This window comes from Pagrus major, chromosome 9 (assembly GCF_040436345.1).
Source record: "Pagrus major chromosome 9, Pma_NU_1.0".
NCBI classification, from domain to species: domain Eukaryota; kingdom Metazoa; phylum Chordata; class Actinopteri; order Spariformes; family Sparidae; genus Pagrus; species Pagrus major.
The window spans coordinates 9,212,048-9,232,774 of record NC_133223.1 but is presented as its reverse complement, the minus strand read 5'-3'; the positions used below and the strand labels follow the sequence as shown (position 1 = coordinate 9,232,774).

The 20,727-nt window shown below is 40.3% G+C and overlaps 1 protein-coding gene across 2 annotated transcripts in view; it reads left to right on the top strand.

Moving 5' to 3' along the window:
- Positions 1 to 1,189: 1,189 nt before the first annotated feature.
- The window catches only part of cacnb4a (calcium channel, voltage-dependent, beta 4a subunit), a 40,795-nt gene continuing 21,257 nt past the window's right edge, over positions 1,190 to 20,727 (top strand). For both annotated transcript variants that reach the window (XM_073473565.1, XM_073473566.1), the window contains exons 1-2: positions 1,190 to 1,252; positions 4,209 to 4,292. In XM_073473565.1, the coding sequence (XP_073329666.1) occupies positions 1,190 to 1,252; positions 4,209 to 4,292 (147 nt within the window). The remainder of the gene's footprint in view (positions 1,253 to 4,208; positions 4,293 to 20,727) is intronic.

Below are 20,727 nucleotides of genomic sequence, written 5' to 3'. Positions count from 1 at the left end.
GAAATTCAATCTCAGAATTGGAATATTTACAATATTAATGAGGTAATAATACAAACTCAGAATTATGTATATTTTCCATAACTGAATAAACAAGCTGTTCTCAGAGGAAAATAAGGTTCCAGAACACTGTTTGAAGCTAGAGAGGTGGCAGGGTCCGCCACATATAAACAAAGTGAAACAGTATGAAGCTGTGTTGTCCTTTAAGGTCAGTTTGTTTATTCAGTTTATTCAGTCATGAAAACAAAGAGAGTTTGATTATTTAGATTTTTCTCTTCTCATTAACATTTCTTCAAAAAAAAAAACTACAGAGTGCTCCTTTAAGATGTTAAATTGTTTTTTCTTAACTTTTCTTTGTTTATATTTAAACCCTGTACAATTATTAAAGAGCCATTCGAAGACCTTTCGAGATAATGTGCATTCTGAAATGCAGAGTACGCTGCAGGGTCAGAGAAAATAAAAAAGAAGATAATGTTAAGATTCTATTGTTAACAGAATCAATGTCATCACTTCCCAAAAACTCAAATCCTGCTTTGTATTTTACGTGACTCCTATTTTATTTATTTGTGATACAAACTGAGGCAACAAGAGTTATTAGCTGTTGTCTGGTGTGCTGATGAGCCAGTTAGTCTCTCCACACACACAGCACTGTGTGGAGTCAAATGCTCAGATGCCATCTTTATAGACTGTGTGTAGTGCAAGTAATGATGGAGATGTAGAGAAAAATACAAGCAATGAGAATCTGGAAGAAAATGAGCAAATGAACATTTTACAGGATGAACAAAATAACACAGGTGAGTGTAAAATGATTTTCATATGCCTATGTGGATGCAGGTTATGTCTGTATGATACATGGATATATTCTCACGTATGCATTAGTTCAGTCATGTGCTTCTCAAGTTGTAATTCTGAATTTCTGCGTCGTCCCTGAACGCAGCACTGCTGAAGCCCCTCGTGATGCAGAGGAGGGGGGAGGGTCAGGGTCCGTGCCGGCTCTGGTACTGACGCTTTCATCCGCGATCAGCCACTGCAGAGTGGGACCCATCACAGACGCGCTCCTCTCTCCTCTGTGGGCTGAAGCGGAACCGGAGTCAAGCTGGAGCCGGCGGTGCACTGTCCGCCACCGGAGCAGCAGTTCCAGTGGAGCGGCACGGAGAGGCAGCCTCCGCCCTGGACCGATGAGCTGGCTGAGATGTCCCGGCACATCTACACCCGGCACGGGATAGGAGACGGGCTGCAGAAGCCCGTGTTCCAGGTAGGAAGATACAGATATGCATGAAATCAGAGGCTCTTCTTCTTCTTCTTCTTCTTCTTCTTCTTCTTCTTCTTCTTCTTCTTCTTCTTCTTCTTCTTCTTCTTCTCTGATAGAAAAAAAAGGAAGGAGAACAATACACTCCTGATAGTCCAACAGCAACATTGGAAATTGATTTTAAAGACTGAGCAGTGATCCCCACAGACCTGCTTAACTCATTATTACGCTCTGTGTTTCACTGAAGACACATCTTGCATCAGTCCTAATGAGCCTCTGGGGTGTCATCCATCACACACAGGCTCTGGTCCTGCAGTATGCTGAGAATTAGATTTATTCAGAAAGAAATGAAATGGGCTTCTTAATTATTAAGGATGTTCTGATGGGACTGTGCTCATGATGCATGAGGTGGTCCGACAGAGGAAACTCATCTTTAGCACTCAGGCAGCTTCTGCTACACATAGATGGATAGAAATATATTTATATGATAGTGAAAGCTAATGATTGTGGAGCTGAAATTAGTCAATAATTAATCAGCTGTTCCACTGAAAATTGATCGGCAACTGCTGTGTTTTGATAATTGACTAATCTCTTTTTTAAACATAAATACTGAACATTAGTCCCAGCTTCTCTTATATTGACTGCTAGGGCTACAACTAATGACTATGTTTACTGTCAATTATGTTCTTAATGAATCAGTTAGTTGTTTGATCTATAAAGTGTCAGAAAATTAGGGATGCACCATATATATCAGACTGATAAATAATCAGCCCGATAATGTAAAATTATAGCCGATAATTAAAAGCGATGATACAAAAACAAATTGCTTGCAAGTGCAGCATTTACACACAGTATGTGGCGGTATGCACCTTTAAAGTTGGTTTGCCAGCTGCCAGTAAACACAAAGAAAAAGAACAACAATGCTGTTGACACGTTCATGACGTAGAGCTGCTGCACGCAATGTAGACAAGAGCCACACATGTCGCTGGAGTGGGTGTTGTTTTTCAGTTCAGAAGAAGACAACACAATTACCTTGCAATACGTGTTCCACAAGCGTTCATAGAGGAGGGAGATGGTCTGGGTTTAACATAATAAATGTTATTAGAGCTATGAATGATAAATCATCCATCAGCTGCCAAGTCTGAGCCTTTTACCCTCAGGGGTGCATCAACTGCAGGTTATGAACTTATTTTTAAAATACAAAAATGTGAAATGGTTGTCGGTTATCAGTATCGTCCATGAGAAGCAGGTAGTTATCGGTTATCGGCTGAAAAAATCCATATCGTGCATCCTTACAGAAAATGTTAAAAAATGTTGATCAGTCTTTCTCATATCCCAAGATGATTGTTTCGTAGAGGAGTAAAGAAACCAGAAAATATTCACACTGAAGAAGCTGAAATCAGAGAATTTGACTTGGTTTTTTTCTTCTGTTGAATTCCCTCCGCCAAGGAGGTTATGTTTTTCGCCCGTGTCCATTAGTTGGTGTTTGGTTGGTTTGTCAGCAGGATTACACAAAAAATACTGAACAGATTTCCACCGCACTTGGATGGAGGATGTGTCTCAGCCCAGAATAGACCACAGTAACTTTTGGTGTTTATCTGCATTAAGGGACAGATCCAGGGATTTTTGAATCCCTTTGATTAATTTTGACATTTTCTTTTATTTCTCAGGGGAGAGTACATACAGTAGATCTTGATGGAAAAAATCAGGTGTATTAACGTGGCTGTGAGTGAGTTCAGTTTGATGGGGATGAAAATACAAATCCAAATCTGGTTGATTTAAGTACGTTTTATTTGATATTGGATTAGTCTTGATTGAATTAAAGGAGACTGTGGGCCTTGGCGGAGGTATGCGCTCTATTGTGCAAAATTATAGTAAATTGGAACATTCAGCTCCATGACAACTGAGCAGATTTAATCTGACGATGAGGACCACGTCTGACAGCTGAAAGCTCCAGAAATAGTGATGTAAGTGGAACCTAAGACTGTTTAGTCAACTGAATATTTTGTGGTGTTGGTTGAACAAAACAAGCAATTTGAAGATATCATCTCATTATGATTTGCATTTTTCACAATATTCCAATTTTATAGAAAGTAATCAGCAGATTAATCCAAAATAAAAAGAGTTGCTGAGATGATTGTGATAAATAAATGCAGCCCGAGTCCTGATCTTATATCACTGCTTTTGACCTGAATGATATATTGTGTGTGTGTGTGTGTGTGTGTGTGTGTATGTGATGTACTGCTTTGTGTTACTGTGTTATGTTTGTTATAGTTAATTTATTTTTTCTGTGATGTTCTATAACTATGTGAAGATTTAATTATGAACTGCCAAGGGACTACAGATGTAAATTAGCTATAAGCTAACTCTGGTACATTGCATCAAATGGCAACATTTAATATTGTACATGGTCCTTCATCATAAAAGACGTTAAATAAATAAGTAAGTCTGCAGCAGTCTGTTCTTTTGGTTTTTGGGGTTGGAAGCATCCAGTTACCCCAGATGCTCTGCTGTGTCACAGGAGGATATGATTCCAAACATACCGTGTTTGAAAAGCTGAGAGGTCGTTTATCATATGTCGCCCCTCCTTTTGCATCTCAGGTGCAGTGTTGCCTCATTGGCTCCTCAAGCACTGAAACAAATAGGCTGCGTATGAAACTGGGTCATACAAAGGGAATCAGTGCAGCTTAGTTGTGTCCATACAAAAGAAATGTGTTGTGGATTTTGGTAAGGAGCAATTACAGAGTGGCTTCATATAATCAGGTCATCACAGAGGACAAGAGGCAGCTGGAAGGATCCAGAGCCCTGTCAACCCCGGGGCCTGAGAGACTGGGGCTGATGGGGCTACTAGGGGGAAGGTGCCCTTGAGTCAGTGTGGAGGGGAGTCAAGGGTAGAGATGCTACAAAGATATAGAGGAAATTAAAAGGTGGATTTGATTTGTGTGTGTTCTGTCCTCACCAGGCTAACAGAGGCACCTACTCCAGACGCAGCCGGCTGAAGAGGTCTGACGGCAGCACCACCTCCACCTCCTTCATCCTCAGACAGGTAGGACACTTTGCTGCCTCACCCACATGAATCTACCGGGATGATTTCTCCACATAATGAATCCGAGAAAATAATGGAAAGCCCGTATCTGATTTTGAAAACAGGGCACCTCTTACAGCCAAACATTATGTGGTGTCATTGTTTATTGTGTGTTTGTTGTTGTTGTTCAGAAGTGTTGCCATGGGTACTGTGTGGATGCTACTACTTTACTTGCCAACCTTACACACGTGAACAAATGTGAGCCTGCTAAGCACACCGACAGGCTAATGGAAATCTGATCACAGTGACAAGTACGGTCATGCAGTCACCGAGCTGTACAGGTGTTGTGATCACTACTGAGTGGAGTTGGAGAAACAGAAACTCCTTTGACTGAACGTCTGCTATTGATCATTTATTAAACATCAACGGTTAAAAAGTAACTAATACTCTGAGTAGTGTTTGAGAACAATACTTTGTGCTTTTACTTGAGGATTATTTTAATACCAGCAGTTTCACTTGTGAGTTTTTGTTTCATCTGGTTTGTTATGAAATCGTGTTGTTTATTGTTTGGAGCCCTGATGAAGTCAGAGTGCACTGTGGATGGACTGTATTTATATAGTCAGACCACTCAAAGTCAGCATTCACACACACATTCACACACTGGTGACAGAGGCTGCTACGCCTCATGCTCATCAGGAGCGATAACCATCCACACACACTCTCACATGCCGATAGAAGAGACACCAGGAACAATTTGCGGCTCAGTATCTTGCCCAAGGACAATGCAACATGTAGACTGCAGGGGTCTGGAAATCAAACCACTGACCTTCAGATTAGTGGACGACCTTCTGAGCCACAGCCGCCCCAGTGGTCAAAACATGTCGGTTTTTCAACAACTGGCCTTTTAATATTTTAGCAACTATAATAAAGGATATTTAATATTTCTGTTTTTGGTTGTTTGAATCATTTTCTTATATTTGGAGTGCCTGGACTGCCTCTGGTTTTTGATGTACCTAGATAGTGTCAAAAGTGGTTATCAAACCAGTAAATGTTTTTGTACAAAATGACAGCAGTGCACTCAAACAGTACATTTCACTGGGAATTTAATAATTATAAACTACCCCGAACATCTGTTTCAGCATTATCTTCTGTAAAAGAAAGTTTTCATATGGGTGTGTATCAGATACACCAATACACTCAGCAACACAACTTGTGTGAATGTATACTCTTGTCTGTGATGAGTTTCGATGGACTAATGTGTGATCGCAGTCCCAGCACTGACAGTGAATGATGAGCACATTGGGGATTTGGTGCTTGAAGAAACTCTTGTTGAAATTCCTCTTCATCGTTTTTAGAGACTTGAGAAAGTGAGTGGTCTGTGTACCGCTGCTGGTTCCTGACAGCAGTCCTGTCAAACTCTTAGTTTCCCTCACTAGAGGTCGACTCTAACGTCAAGTGAAAAGTGAACAAAACAACTATGTGATGCTAAAGCTTTTTGTAGAATTGATGACCTTGATTTGCACCAGCCTGTGAATCCAGGCCGCTCAGCTGCTTAGGAGGCGTCTACCAACCATGTATAATTCATAAGGACGGGGTTGGCAGGGCTGTTTGAATGCAGCCGCTGCCGCCTCCTTTATATGTGCCACTGTAAAACAAATTCAAATGGGCTTCCTTTATGAAGTCCCTTCTGTAATTCATAATAGTGAAGGGACTAACCCTGGACTTGGACATCATGCTAACAAGTTACCAAGGGAACTGAGGCGGCTGCGGCACGCCGTCATTAGCTACATTTGGCCAAACCCCTCCCCCTCTTTCTTCTTCACTTTTTCATTCCTCCATACCTGACCTTGAACTCCTCCATCATGGGCTGGTCTTGGTCTCTGAGGAGACGCAGTAACACAAATCAAAAAATAATCTGGTCGGAGGCTTTTTCAGTTTGACATGCTTACAAAAGCACACGACAACTTGTCGAATCTAATAGCCAGGTGTGATATATGATAGTGTCAGGCGCTCACATCTGTGGCTGCTGCAGTTCAGCTACATGTAGGTCACTTTGTGTATGTGAGCTTTTCATGTGTGAGTCCAAAAGCAATGCAGGTCACATGTATTATTTTTTAAGTTACATTTTTTTGGCTATTACTATGAACCTGTTCGGCACCGGCGGTAAAACTACCGAGCAGAACACCAGCTGATGATGTTTTCTCAGGGTAACACGGTCTGCACCAGTGTTCAACTTGTTGACATGTCCCATTAATTATTGAGTGCCTGCTGCGTGAAAGTAATTATGAGGCTCACAGGAAGGAAGAAAAGCAATATGTATACAAACATGAAAGAAACAAAAAGAGAATGGATAACAAGGAGACAAAACAAAGAGTAAGTACGACAGTAGGACAGAGAAATACACATTTAACAACTCGCTCACTCCTGTTCCTCAATACACGCTCACAGATCTGTTCAACACCCCCGCTGTGATCCGTGTCATCACCGGTGTGATTGTCATCAGGTGAGAAGAGGAGCGGTGGGCTGTCTTTGATTCCCTCGTGTATCCATAGTAACAGCCGCCCTTCAACAACAGGGGTCAAGCGCAGAAGGTTGATTAGCAGGAAACTGCTCCTCCTCCTCCTCCTTTCAGAACAATGCACTTTTTATTTTACAGTAAATGTTCACATGAAAGAAAATGGAGAAGAATGCATCCTTTAAAGTTACATAAGATTGATTCGCCTCCAGAACATTTGTTTTATTTACCCGAAATCATTTACAATGAGTCATGTTTGCTTCTTACCAGCTCTCCATTCTTCATCCTTATCTCATTTCTGTGCTTTGAAATCTGGCTTTTATTGCAGAATTCAGTTTGAGAGCAAAATGAGATGGTGTGTTTCAGTACAAAAGTTAGTTAAAGCTGGATTTGTACATAAAATTGAATTTCCGTTACATTCAAGCCCTTATCAAACGAGTTCACACAATGCTGACCACAGCCCGTCTCTCTCTCTCTCTGTATTTCACAGTATAATAGAGTTTTGAATTCTAGAGTCTGTGGCAATATTCCCATGCTGGTGCTCCCGTAGAAATGTGTTAGAATAAGTTAAGGATAATTTCACACAAAGATGAAAATTCAGTCTTTATCTACTCACCCTAATGTTGATGGAAAGTTTCGTAGTCCACAAAACATTTCTGGAGCTTCACAGCAAAACAGACCAGTGAGAAGAGCACAGACAAAATCACTAATACAGAAAATCTCATTTGTGTGCTCATGTTGAGTCCATAACTCAGGGAAAGAAGCTTATTGAATACATATGTTTTCAGGAGCTTTAAGTGGAGTTTTCCGGAGGGTGATCTCACTGCGGATTGACTCTAAGTGTTCGGGTTAAGGGAGGATCAGTGTGGCGGACTGTCAGGCAACGGCCCGATGAGCTCACACAGATGAGTCCATTTCAGGAAGACGGAATTCAAAAAGAGCGAATTTTAGAAAGAGAAAATGACTTGAGGTGATTGTTATAAAATGTCAGTGTGTTCCTCATGTTCAGTTGATGTCGCAGGAAAAGGACAGCATGTTATCAAAGAAGAAGGCTATGATCAGTCTGAGTCAACACATAATAAACTCATATCACTGGATCTGTCACAGAGGTGCTGGTCGAAAGTTGATTCTCACAGACGGTGTGCCCAACGTGTACATGCACCCCTCACATGGACAGATGTTTCTCTGTGTGGTTGGTGAGCGGATGTCTGAAGCGTTTCCGGGCCAACCTCTGAGCGCCATCATAAGAGGATGCCAGAGCTCAGCAGATGTTTGCTTTCAGGAACATAATCCAGAGGGGCAGCACGGAGTGACACAGACGACCTTTGCTCCTCATCATGCTAATATAAGGTACATATGTGCCGGTGCAGTATACGGCACATAATGGCTACCATACATGTCCTGCATCAGAGCGCTGGCTGTGCATGTTCTCAGAAATGATCTCTATGTGTCTGCAAGATGCAATGAATCCCATGAACAGTGGGAGGCAGTATATCAGCATGTGAAATAAGGTCAGCTGCAGCTTCTCCTTAAATTCTCAAGGTAGATATTCCAGTGCTGGAAAAAGGCACAATCTGGGCTTTATCTGCCACGTAGTAGATATGCTTTTCTTTGCATCATGTTTACTTATCATTGCTTTGGTAAAAAGTAAGTATATCATGATCCTGAAAGGACTAGAAGTGGTACAGTTTAACATATTTTGATTAGTGTCCTAATTTGACATACATATGTGACAGTAACAGCTGGTTTAGGTGATGGGCAATGAGCCACTAAAAAAGAGAAACTCTGTCTTTTTACTCTATACTTGCTCTTACCCTTTGGAAAAATGTAGATTGATCTAACTCACAATAACCACACTCTTACATAACACCTTGCTTTGCTTGGGACCACATTTATACTACTCACCTTTATGCTTACCTGTGATGGTTGAATAATAAAAAGAAGATTGCCCAGAAATCTCTCTTAAATTTGGTTATAAATGATCTTGAAGTCTAATAAAGCATTACCTGATACCTGAAGACACCCTGCAGCATGTGCACATAAACGATTTGATGAAATGTGTGTCAAAGCAAAAGAGAAGTCACATGAAAAAAGGAAATCTTTCTGACAACATGAAAAGAAAAACACTATTTCAGTAACCAACAGTCATTTTTTTCTGCTGCTGTTGAATCAAAAAGAGACACAGATCTTCAAGCTTACTAACAAGGAAAACAATTTCTATTCAGAAGAACTTTTCCCATTGTTGATATTTACAGTCATGTAAAATGGAGAACTGCTACAGCCATGTTCTTCAGATTTTGTGTATGCAACATACATATGTGTCCTTCATTAATGTCCACAGTGGAATTTAATAACTTCCTCTACAACACCTAAAATACCAGCTGAGCTGAGCACAAATTCATTGACATATCGTAGAATCGGTCCAAGTTTTTCCTTAACATTCAAATTAATGTTAAACGTCATTTTTGTGATTTTTTTTTCTGTTTTTATAAAGAAAATCAACCTTGTCTACCAGTGCAGACATGATTAATATGTGAAATCAGCCACAACCACGTGTCTTGTACAGTTTCCACAGCAACACCTCTCACAGAAAAAAATCTGTGTGGCTTTCCCTCAGCATCCCACAGTAAATGTAGCTGTTAGTCATTAATGGTGACAAAATAACATTTAAAACAAATAGTAAATGCAATTGATGAAGCAGCACACCTGACTCTAATGAATGAGCAAATCCTCACATGTCAGAACACTGACAGAATGACTGAAACAATTACTAATTTTATCATTGAAATGATCATCATCATCACTGCAGCTTTAAGTTACAACATGCATCCCCCCATATCGACATCAAAAATGGTGAATAATCATTTCAGAAGAAGCAGGCACAAGCCCTGTGTTTGCCCAACATGCCAATATTAAAGAGATGACAGTTTTTAAAGGTAGGAAAACGCATCGAACATGTGCAAACAGCATTTTCTGTGACAAACCGTCTTTTCAGGCAGTGCAAATTGAATCTCGCGCTGTAATAAATTCAGCTGAGGCCGACCGGAAATTTACGTTTCAGTGGTGACAGAAATGCGGCTGTGAACCGCTGACCTCATCACTGCCTCTTCTCAAAAATCTGAATTGACGTCTCAGCCCATATTCACATCCTGGGTCAGCCAGTTTAATTCCTTCTGTCTGAGGGGCAGAGGAATGTAAGGCCTGCAGATTTGAATAAAGTCTCATTTTGGGATGGCAAAGCTTGTGATGCCACAGCTTTCTCCCTGAAATTAAATTTCATTTCTGAATCACAATACATTTAGCAGACTTTCCTTTAACCTAATTTTCCAGCTTTCAGCCTGCAAAGCGATAAGAAAGGGACTTCTTCACCCCGTTAATCCCTCTTATGTAGGTCACATGGCTCAACTCAGCAGCCTTTCATTTGTGAATTACTTGGTGTTGCCCAGCCTCTGCTCTCATGGCTCCATGCTGCCACCCTCTACTCGCCTGCCTGTACCTCGGAGACCATCTGACAAGATTACCCAATAATAGTATACTTCTGGAGAAATTTGTGTTTTTTATCATTGCTTCCCAAATCTTTCCTCACCTGTTTGTATCCTTAATGAATCAGTCTCAAAACTGGGCTTTAACAGCAAAAACTACTGAATGTTACAAAAATGAAGCAGCAAATAAATACAACTCACTCATGCATACAAAGTCAGGCTGCAGCTAAAGATTATTTTCACCATCAGTTAATGTTTTAAATGAGTAAATATACGAGCTGACGCTGTGTCAAACATAAATAAAACAGAATGTGATCGTTTGTTAATCCTTTTTGACATCTACTTAATAGAAAGCAGCACAAAGACAATATAGTTAATGTTTATTAACTTCATTCATTTTTGTAAATATCAGTTTATTTTGATTTTGATGGCAGCAACACGTTTCAAACACGTTGGGACAGGAGCAAAAAAAGACTGAAAGATGTGGAACGCTCCAAAAACAGCTGTTTGGAACGCTCCACAGGTGAACAGGCTCGGTGGTAACAGGTGATAGTATCATGACCGAAAGGCTCAGTATGAGGTGAGGTTCAACACTTTGTCAAACACATGACTGTAGAAAGGAGATTACTACATGTGCTCGGGAAGACCGTTGTTGGTAATGACAGTTTGCAAATGTTTGCATTCCATTTAAAAAATGTTTTGTTTAGTTTTACACAGCGTCCCAACTTTTGAGGTGTATATAAATAGTGACAAATGTCAGAATCACAGTCAAACAGTCCAAAACCCAAACATATTCTTTTTTACAATGACTTAAGAGTGAAAATGAATAAATCCTCACATGTAAATTGCCTAACCCTAACCTTAATCCTAACATTAAACATAGTCATGACTCCAAGCCTAACACTAAATTAAGTCCTTATCATAAAAGCAGTGTGTTAACTTAGTTTCCACCATAGATGAACATTAGAACCTTGTCTCTATATACTGAATATTCCTCTGTCTCCAAAATAAACACTCCTTGTGGCACTCCTGTCTGGTGGAACATAAAACTGAGTGTTGCAGCATTTATTTCTAAACATTTCTCCCTGATCTGCTGTGGCTTACCTGAGCAGGACAGGATCAGCTGTTTGGAGAGATGCTTGTTCAGTGGAAGAAAGCTGAAAACTGGGGCAGTGGCAAACTTGATGAAGATGCATCAGCTGATAGGAGCAGGTGTATCTGCTGTAGCACAGTGTGTCAGCAGAGGGCGCTGTCGCTCTACGTAGTCACAGATGCAGCTGAGACTGATAAACGAGTATTTTCTTGTTTAACTTGTATTGGATAATAACACAAAACAAATGTGTAGTCCATGTAATTAATTTATTCAGTTACCTAATTATTGATTTATTGCTTTATTTAACAGAGACGATGGACTTTGTCTTACACAAGTTGCTTTTAAACAGTCAAGTAACTATAATCTTAAGTTTAAATAACTTTGAATTAACTTTTTTTAATTAATGATGGTTATTATGTAATGCTACTTTGTTACTCACATGTCAGTTGCCTATTAACCTTTCTGAATGTTTTTAGTCTCTTAATCAAACTCAAGATTCACTTCATTATTGAGTTTTCAGCCGTGTACCACTTCCTTCTCCTGCTTAAGAACTAACAAAACTTATCCAGAGAACAGATTTAGCAAAATGAAAGAATGAGCAAGTATTTTTCTCATAGGTCTGTCAGTATATCAGTTATTGTGATATGAGACTATATGTGGTCTTTTTGGATGCTGTTGTATCTTGATATGACGTAAGTGTTTTAAAGGCTGCATTACAGTCAAGTGATGTCATTTTCTGAACTTACCAGACTGTTCCACTTGTTCTTATTCTCCACTTAGTCATTATATCCACATTACTGATGATTAATGATCAATTTATTAGTCATCACTACAATAATGTGACTATATTGATATCAAAGTTGGTCAAAAATGTTGTGATGTTTGATTTTGTCACCCAGTCCAAACATTTATGAGGTGCTTTTGAGGAGATTTCAAAATATTGAGATATATATCATGTATGGTGATATGACCTAAACATATCACAATATGGTTACATCACGCAGCCCTGCGTTTGATGAAGTTCTGTCATTTTATTTCTCTTCACATGTCAGTTGGCCTTTTAAAAATGTTTTTAATCTTTTGAATCTTATTCAGCGTGGAGGTTCGTTCTTTACCTTGTCAATAGCAATCGACCAATATGGTTTTTTCAGGATTATAAGTAATCAAGAAGATGATATCTGATATTCAGTAGCGATATACACATAGATATACATAAGTTAAGGGTGTCGCAATATTGTGATATTCACAATAACCATGATTTTAAGAATGTAATAATTTGTTAGCCGAAAAAGAGAGAGAACACAGTGAACAAAGTTAAAGATAGATTTAATTCCAAGCATTTGTTTTCAAATTTTTATTGATATTGTGATGATATTGTTTGTTTGGCCATGATCAGCGTGTAGTGAAAATCTGATATCGTCATAGCTCTATTTTAGCTACTTTACTTAATTATTTCCATTTGCTGCCACTTAACACTTCCACTCCACTACATTTATTAATAACTTACTAGTTACTTTACAGATTCAGATTATTCAGTATTTATAGGCTATCACTTATCCGACAGTGTTGTGGGCGGGACATTGAGTGAGACCAGAGTGGTGACTACGGACAGACAGAGGATGCTGCATCAGAGCCAGAGCAGCATGATTCATTTATTTTATCAGCAATCAGAGGCAAAAAAACAGATACTGATAATCAGAAAAAAGTTTAGTATCGGTAATAAAAAGTCTAAACTCAAGGTTCACTTAATAAGTGAGCTTTTAACTGTATCCCACTGCCTTCTTCTGTTGAGAGAGTAGCAGAATTTATCTGTATTTCTCCCTCTACCCTAGACTCCCTAGTGTGTGTCTGTTTTACTGAAAAACAAAAATTAATAACTGAATTGATAATGTTTAGAAATGTCAGGAAACGCTTGGCCAGGATTCATAAAATGAAAAAATGTGGAGATATTTGTCATTAGGCAACAGCTCTTCCATTCCACCATTTTTCTGTGAACACTTTAACACTTACTTTGTTTATAAAAGGTGTCAAACCTCAGACTGACCCTTAAACCTCAGACTTTCTCTTCTTCACTGATTCCCTTCATGATCAGTGTCCTTGCACCGACATGTATGGATTGATGTTATGGCCCCGGTGCGATCATGGAGCTATAAAGACAAGAAGAGAGCAGCAGCTCTGCCTCATCACTCAGCTGTTCACCGTTGCTTTGATTCTGTGTGTGTAAATTACATGTCAGTCTTTGCAGACGGGTGTTTAGGTGAAGAGATTACCTCAACACACACATCCATGCACAGAATACACACAGCCTGCTGGTTACAGTGCTCACAGGCTGCAGACCCAACCACCACCACCTCCCTCTCTGCCTCTTCCTTGTTCAGTGTTATCGACTGGAGCCTCCAACAACCAATCAGCAGGCTGCATCCCTCCTCTGTCATCAGCCAGTGCTGGAGGAAGGGATTGGCTTGTGTGATCTGAGCTTGGAAGGCAGATGAAATGCCAGGTCTGCTCTGCCTCTGGGGACAAGCAGGCTGCCTTATAATGGGAACCAACACTCGCTCGGCTCAGGGGCAATAACATCCAGTTCAGTTCAGGAAAACAGAGGGCTCCACCTTTTTGTTTTTTTCTGTCTGCTGCTCTGTGGTCTACCTTCATGTGGAGAACGAGACTGCTGCTGGTGGGCTCTGTCACTCCCCTGTGCTCATCATCCATCCTCTCTGGAACAGGTTGAACCTTTACTGTCGATTTTGCACCAAAGAGCTGCTTTTTGGAATCTCTCTCCTCCATGTACGATAACTTGTACCTTCATGGATTTGAAGACTCGGAGGCGGTGAGTGGATGGGCGTCTGACACTTGTGCACCATGCTTCTGTGTTGTGTCGTGGCTGGTCGATCCCTTCATGAACACCCACGGAATGCGTTGAGACTTGAGTGGGCTGAGCGTGCACTCTTCTCGGGGGAGTCGGAGGAGGTTGGGGGAAGGGTGTGCATGAGTGTGTGTGTGTGTGTGTGTGTCGAGGTGTGTGTATTTGAGAGAGCGTGTGTCTGAGGGCTCCTCCAACCAACAGTGCAGTGTTCTCACCAGATGATGGCTCTCCTCCTGTCTGGACTGAGCGTCTGCAGATCTAAACAGTGTTTCTTTACCATCTCTCCATATGGATGATTAGCCGGTGTGCATGCTGGAAAGAGGCTTCATTTGTGTTGTTCTCACTTGTCTGTCAGTCTCCTTCATCACTTCCCACCATACATCATCAAGGTTTACATAAAAGATCGCACACTGTGGCCATCTGAATCATACTGATGAGCTGTTGCATCCAACTGCGGCGCCTTCCACGCAAGACACAAATGCATGCATGGCAGATAAACGTCAGATTCCCTTTTCAAACATAAATTTGATCTTCATTCCACACACAGGTGATGGTACACAGATAGATCTACACACACTGCCTTTGATACAAAGAGGCCAGCAGTATTATTGAGTGGGCATCCACGGGAAAGAAATGTGTTGGAGCAGCGGAAAAATGCTTACAAAGGCAATAAATGCAGGAGCTGCTGCGGGGTGGAGGGGAGGAGGGAATCCCACTGAGCCAGAATCTGTCAAGACCTTTCTATAACTCCACCTGACATCCTGGCTGCTTCGTGGAGATTAAAGGCGGGGGGAATTTTTCACACATTGTCTCCCATCCACAGGGTAGGGGTAGGAGGGATTTTTTTTGATTATTGTTTTGAAGTATGAGCTCTCTTTCATCCTTCAAGTTTGTGCATTGTAGTGGGGGTTATCTCATCTAAAGAACTAAGAAAAACACTACATGGCCAGAAGTATGTGGACAGATATTTATTGCATATATTGCTATATGTTATTGTTCAACTTCTCAATCAAAACCGATGAGCATTTATCTGCTGCGTTTACAGAACTCGCTGTTCTGGTTTCAGGCTTTCCACCAATTTTGAACCTGGCTGAAAGGATTTGCTCCCATTCAGCCACATTCAACCAACAAGGAAGCAGTTATGTTCCGGTTTGTGTACCTTATTTTAACTGTTCAGAGCATTAAGACCAAAAATAACTTGGTTCAGAACCTGAAAAGAATACAATACAACAATATGCTCTTATATGCACATTATAGATGATAGAAGTTGTTTTTAAAGCAGTAAGAAATATGACCACCACAGACACTGTAAATAAAGATGGGTGATTTATTTCTTCATCCTGCGAAGTTTGCCCCACAACTCATGGTGTGGAGTAGTCAAAGCTGTAACACTCAAAGTACTAAGCACAGCACTAAGCGTCTTATTTTACATTAATCTACAGAAGTGCTCCCATTACGATGTCCTGGCAGCCTTCTGTTGGCAGCTCACAGGCTATGCAGCTCCATATTAATGACGTTTTACATGAAAAATTAAATGCACTAAAATTACGTATTTGTGTAGAACACATTTCACCCTCCAGTGCAATATGACTTGTTCCCTGAATGGAGTTTGGATCAATCAGAGCTATGCTGTGCTGAGACATATTTCCATGACTTACCGGGTAGTCTGACTTCCGCGCTCATTTTCAGCAGCTCACATCAGCGACGTTAACGTCATCGGCGATAGGTGATAGCCTCATGTGAAAACTTTGCTTGAGTACAATATTTTCAACTGATGTGAATGCGTGTTTGACATTATTTGTCTTATCATTGACTTTGTATGTACTCTAGACGTACGAATAAACCGCGTCGTGTTTGGTCTGAACACGGCATTAGACGTTCAGACCAGAAAACATCCTGGTTTCAACTAAAAATCAATGTTGTTCCAGCACAAAACTGAGCTTTAGGAAATCCACAATGCTTCATTGTTGACATTGGAATGAAACATTTTCACAGTGTTTGCTGAATTTGTCCAGAACTGACCCAGAATCTGAACAGATTTCATTTGCTAAATGTTTTAGAGGTTTCTACAAAGTTTAAACCTGTGATAACAGATTGTGTGTGTGTGTTTGGTTTGGCCTCTACCAGCTTCAGGGGGAGATATCTGCCTCTTTAGCTGTTCAATACTCAATTGTGTTCTCCAGCTAGTTGCTAACTGTGTCTGTTTGCTGTTCAGTGCTGAGCAGGCACTGTGCAGTGGGTTTGTAGAGCTTTTTGGCTGAAAACAGCTGCCTTTAATGATTGACAATTGCACTATTAGAGCAGTAAGAGTGAAGAGTGGAGATCTTTGGGGAGCTGCAGATTTGAGTGATATTCTCTGTGGGTTCATCACTGTGAGTGACACCTTTCACATCATCATATTTTTGTTCATTTGACTTTTTATTGAGCAAACAGATATTTTATAACACATTTATGTTTTTTGTACTGATGATTCAACCAGGCGAGTTTCATTCCCATCCAGCCTTGGAAGTGCTCTGTCAGTCACCTAACACTGTCTATGCACAAAATAAACTGGACTCTTGCTGACAGAAACCTGGATGCCTAAAAACATTCCCTCAGATTTGTCACTCTGTACATCATCCTCCAGAAATACCAACTCTTTCTTGTGGGTTCAGCTGTTTTTATCATTGACCCATTATTGTGGCTCTGACTAACTGATGAGGCTGGAGACTATTTACTTCCACCTCAGACTGTTCAGGAAATGGATTCTCTGTAAAATCCTAATATCCCCCTGAGACTGTCTCATCCAGCCTATTAAAGTTCTGTATAACTGGATTCATTCATTATTTCATTACTAATAATTGAACTACATTCTTTTCAGTCGTGTTTTAAAGATGAACTTTTTCCAGTTTCAATCAAACAGTGACTCCAGTCATGTTTCTGTTCACACAGCAGGGATGTGGGTCACTGCTGAACATCGGTACTGCTGACTTCCACGTTGTACCATGTTTAGGGCGGTGTTGGCAGCACTACAGAAAACAACTCTGGGGCTCTTCTGTCCTTGTGGTTTGCTATCAGCACTTGTCATTAGCTCATGGGTGTCTGGATTTTTCGGAAGTGAGACTTTGTCCTGGGACTTCTGAGGCACCAGGCAGGGAAGCTAAAACATTTGTTGCATCCTCGACCTGTAATGACCCGCAGCTCTCTTGTGTGACTCTTTTCCAAAAGTTTGGCACAATGATCATGTCAAGTTTTGTCACCTACCTGCTTTAGACTTTTGATTCAGAATGCTTGTTCTTTCCAGTCATGCTTCCTGTTCATATAGTTAAACACTTTATCAGCCACTGACAACTTGCACCAGAACTGTTAGTCAAGACAAATCATGTGAATTTATATGTAAAGTTTAAAAACCTTGTCAGGGAGGAAGGTGGATTACTCAGGATCACTGAGCTGCAAATATTTTTCACAATTATCTAACCAAAGTTAGCTGATATCTTGTGCTTATGCTCAGTTAAAGCTGTCCTCTCTGCCATCTCGCTACATTGAATTAGCTGGCTACACATGCGCACTGACACAACTGCAGGTTTACCTTCAGCAGCCACCTGCTGAGCAGCAGGACAGAAACACAAACAGAGACAGTGCTTCAGGGGTTTTATTTAATTTTTGTGGCAACAAAAGGAAGAGACAGCAATTTTTTACCAATAACGATTACTTTTATTAAAAAGTAACTAAATAAAGGATTACTTGAATTGCAGAACTTACGTGTTATGTTACTTGTTACAACAAATTAGTACTCTAACGGATTACTTTGTAGCGCATTACCCCCAAACTGCTAATGAATAAATGAAACACAGGTGTACACAGAAAAAGTGGAAAGTAAAACATAAAACAGGAAATTAACTAAATTAACTATTTAACTAAAACCTGTAGGACCATGACATAGATACATGTCTGGTGAGCTGAAATTATGTTTAAGCAGTTATGGATGGTTTCAATGTGATACAGGGCTATAGAGATTGGTACAGGATTAGGCTTGGTTGAAGTAAAGGGGACTGTTGGACCTTGGCAGAGGCATGCGCTCTACTGAGTGTCATTCTAGTTGGAAAGTAAGTTTAAAGACAAGAAGACACACCACCAATACACAACTGTCTAAAAAGCAGTAGCTGATATATTGTGCTTATGCTCATTTCCATTTTGGGGGCTTGAACCAATTATTAATTTAGTTTAAAACACGATCTCTGATCCTGATCTGATTGTTTGGAGGTGAAATCAAAGCATTGCATTGCAGAGCAAATTTCCCTCCCTAGCTTGAGTGATGTAACCCACTTACTACAGTTCTAAACAGTGTTTAATGTATGACTCACATTTATAGGAGCTGTTACATAAAATACAAAGCCCAGGAGTTGTTGATAAGTCATTATACTATAGTTAGGATGTTTACGGAGAATCATTTGAGTCTGAAGAGACACATCAGTCCCTTATTTGGGCTCAGCTGTTTTAAAGGAGCCCAGAGATGTGTTTCCACTTCTCAAACCTTGTCAGAGGTGGATATAATGAAGCGAGAATGCTTTTAGCCTTTTATCTTGCGTCTGATAGGCGCGGAGGTCAAGGGAGGGAGGAAGATGGAGATGGTAGAACAGACCAGACTCTGGCGTCTGACCAGATAAGGCTTGAGTGTGGCACGATGGACTCAAGACTGGCCACTTGACACTCCTAGATAATAACCTCACAAACAACTCATTGTCTGTGTGTGTGTGTGTGTGTGTGTGTGTGTGTGTGTGTGTGTGTGGGCAGAGACAGCAGATATAATGAGAAGAGGGGAAGAGGATTGTTGGCAGAGTGGTTGCTTGTGTCTGTGCACATGCCTCGTGCTCTGAATGCTTTCTGTACCTTTCCAGTAAAATGAGCTGAATGGTCCTCTTTGTCGTCCCCTCCTAATCAGTTTCAGGAAGGGGCCAGCAATGAAATGACCGAAGTAGCTCAAATGTCTAACTTTTGTTCATGTCTCAGCACATGAAACTGTGTTACAAGTGCATACAACGCATTTACATTTTTAGTACCTGAGTACACATAAGTCTGCACCTGTCATGACAATCTTGTTTGACGTGCACAATTTGTTTGAGACCTATGGCAGTTCATTTCAAACAGACCAAATTAAAAGAATAGGGCAACCAGTCCGAAAAAAGTATACATATGTTTGAGCCATTTAATTACTTTATCGCATCAATCATGTATCAAGTTTGGTAAACTTAGGTTAGGGTTGGGGTTAACAGCTCCTACTTGTTCATTACTCCCACAGACTGAATAAAACTACTGCCTGGCAGATTTAAAACTGATCCGCTGTCAACAAATGCCGAAAATGAGTGCTGTGTTGCTCTGTAGAAGCATTATGATGAATGACAGCGGTGCTAACTGGCCACGTGCATTTCCTGTGCCAGGTCTACTTCAAAGTCGACTTTAAAAAAAAATTAAATTTGTCATCTCTCTTTGCCATTATTGTTAAAGCCTGGCCACCTTTTGTGACGAGGCAGGACTTGGAAATCGGCAAGAAGGACACAGCTGAGGTTGCACACAGGCTGATAGTGAAGCAGTAGGTCAGACATACGCACATTTGGGTCCCAAACCCGGCAGAGCTTTAAAAGTTTGGAATTCATGTGAGTTTATTAAAAGCCTAGCAGCCGCAGTCTTAACAACGAGAGATAGTTTTTTTCACTAAAACCAGAAGAAAGAGCATAGAAAGAAGGTAGGCATGATGTAAAAAAAGCATGAGGGATCTTTTCAGGGTCATGGGTCAAACTTATTATAAGTTAAATTTCCGTTGTTTTCTTGAGTTATTATTTATGTCATGGACACAGAATAACAAATGTTGTTTTCCAGATAACATGGCATAATTTGCCTGAGATCTTGAAAAAACAAATAATATTTTCGCTGGATATCATGGAAAAACTGACATAATTTGTTTGACCCATGACTGTTAAATATAATATACATAAAAATGACTTAATTTAGGGGTGAATAACTTGTTATTGTGGTGATATTTGATGGTGGGCTGTCAGCAGGATTTCTGACTTGGAATCATTTTGTTTCAGGAAGTTTTGAGACATTCACAACTTAATGTCTGAGAGGCAGGATAAGAATATTCCTGTGTAATGGAGACATAAAGCTGAGTATCATCTGTGTTTGTGCGCTAATGGCACCTAAAAATAATGAGCTTTAAGTTTTCTCTTGGCACAATACTGACCTACCAAAGTTCCCGCAAAGCTGATCAGATCCATGCTGATCAGTTTTGACATTCTCTGCTATTTTTCACATTTTATAATGTAACCAATTAAAAACAAAATGAAAATCTCTAATTAAAATAAAAATTACAAGCATAACTTACAAACAAGCAACAATACAGAATGGAATTCTTACCGAGGTTCAGAGGTAAAAATGTGTCGTCTGTTTGCAGAGAGCCAATTCATTATTTCCAATGGTGAAACATAAAGCAGGTGTTTGTCTGTAATGGTCAGGAGTGTGGGGTT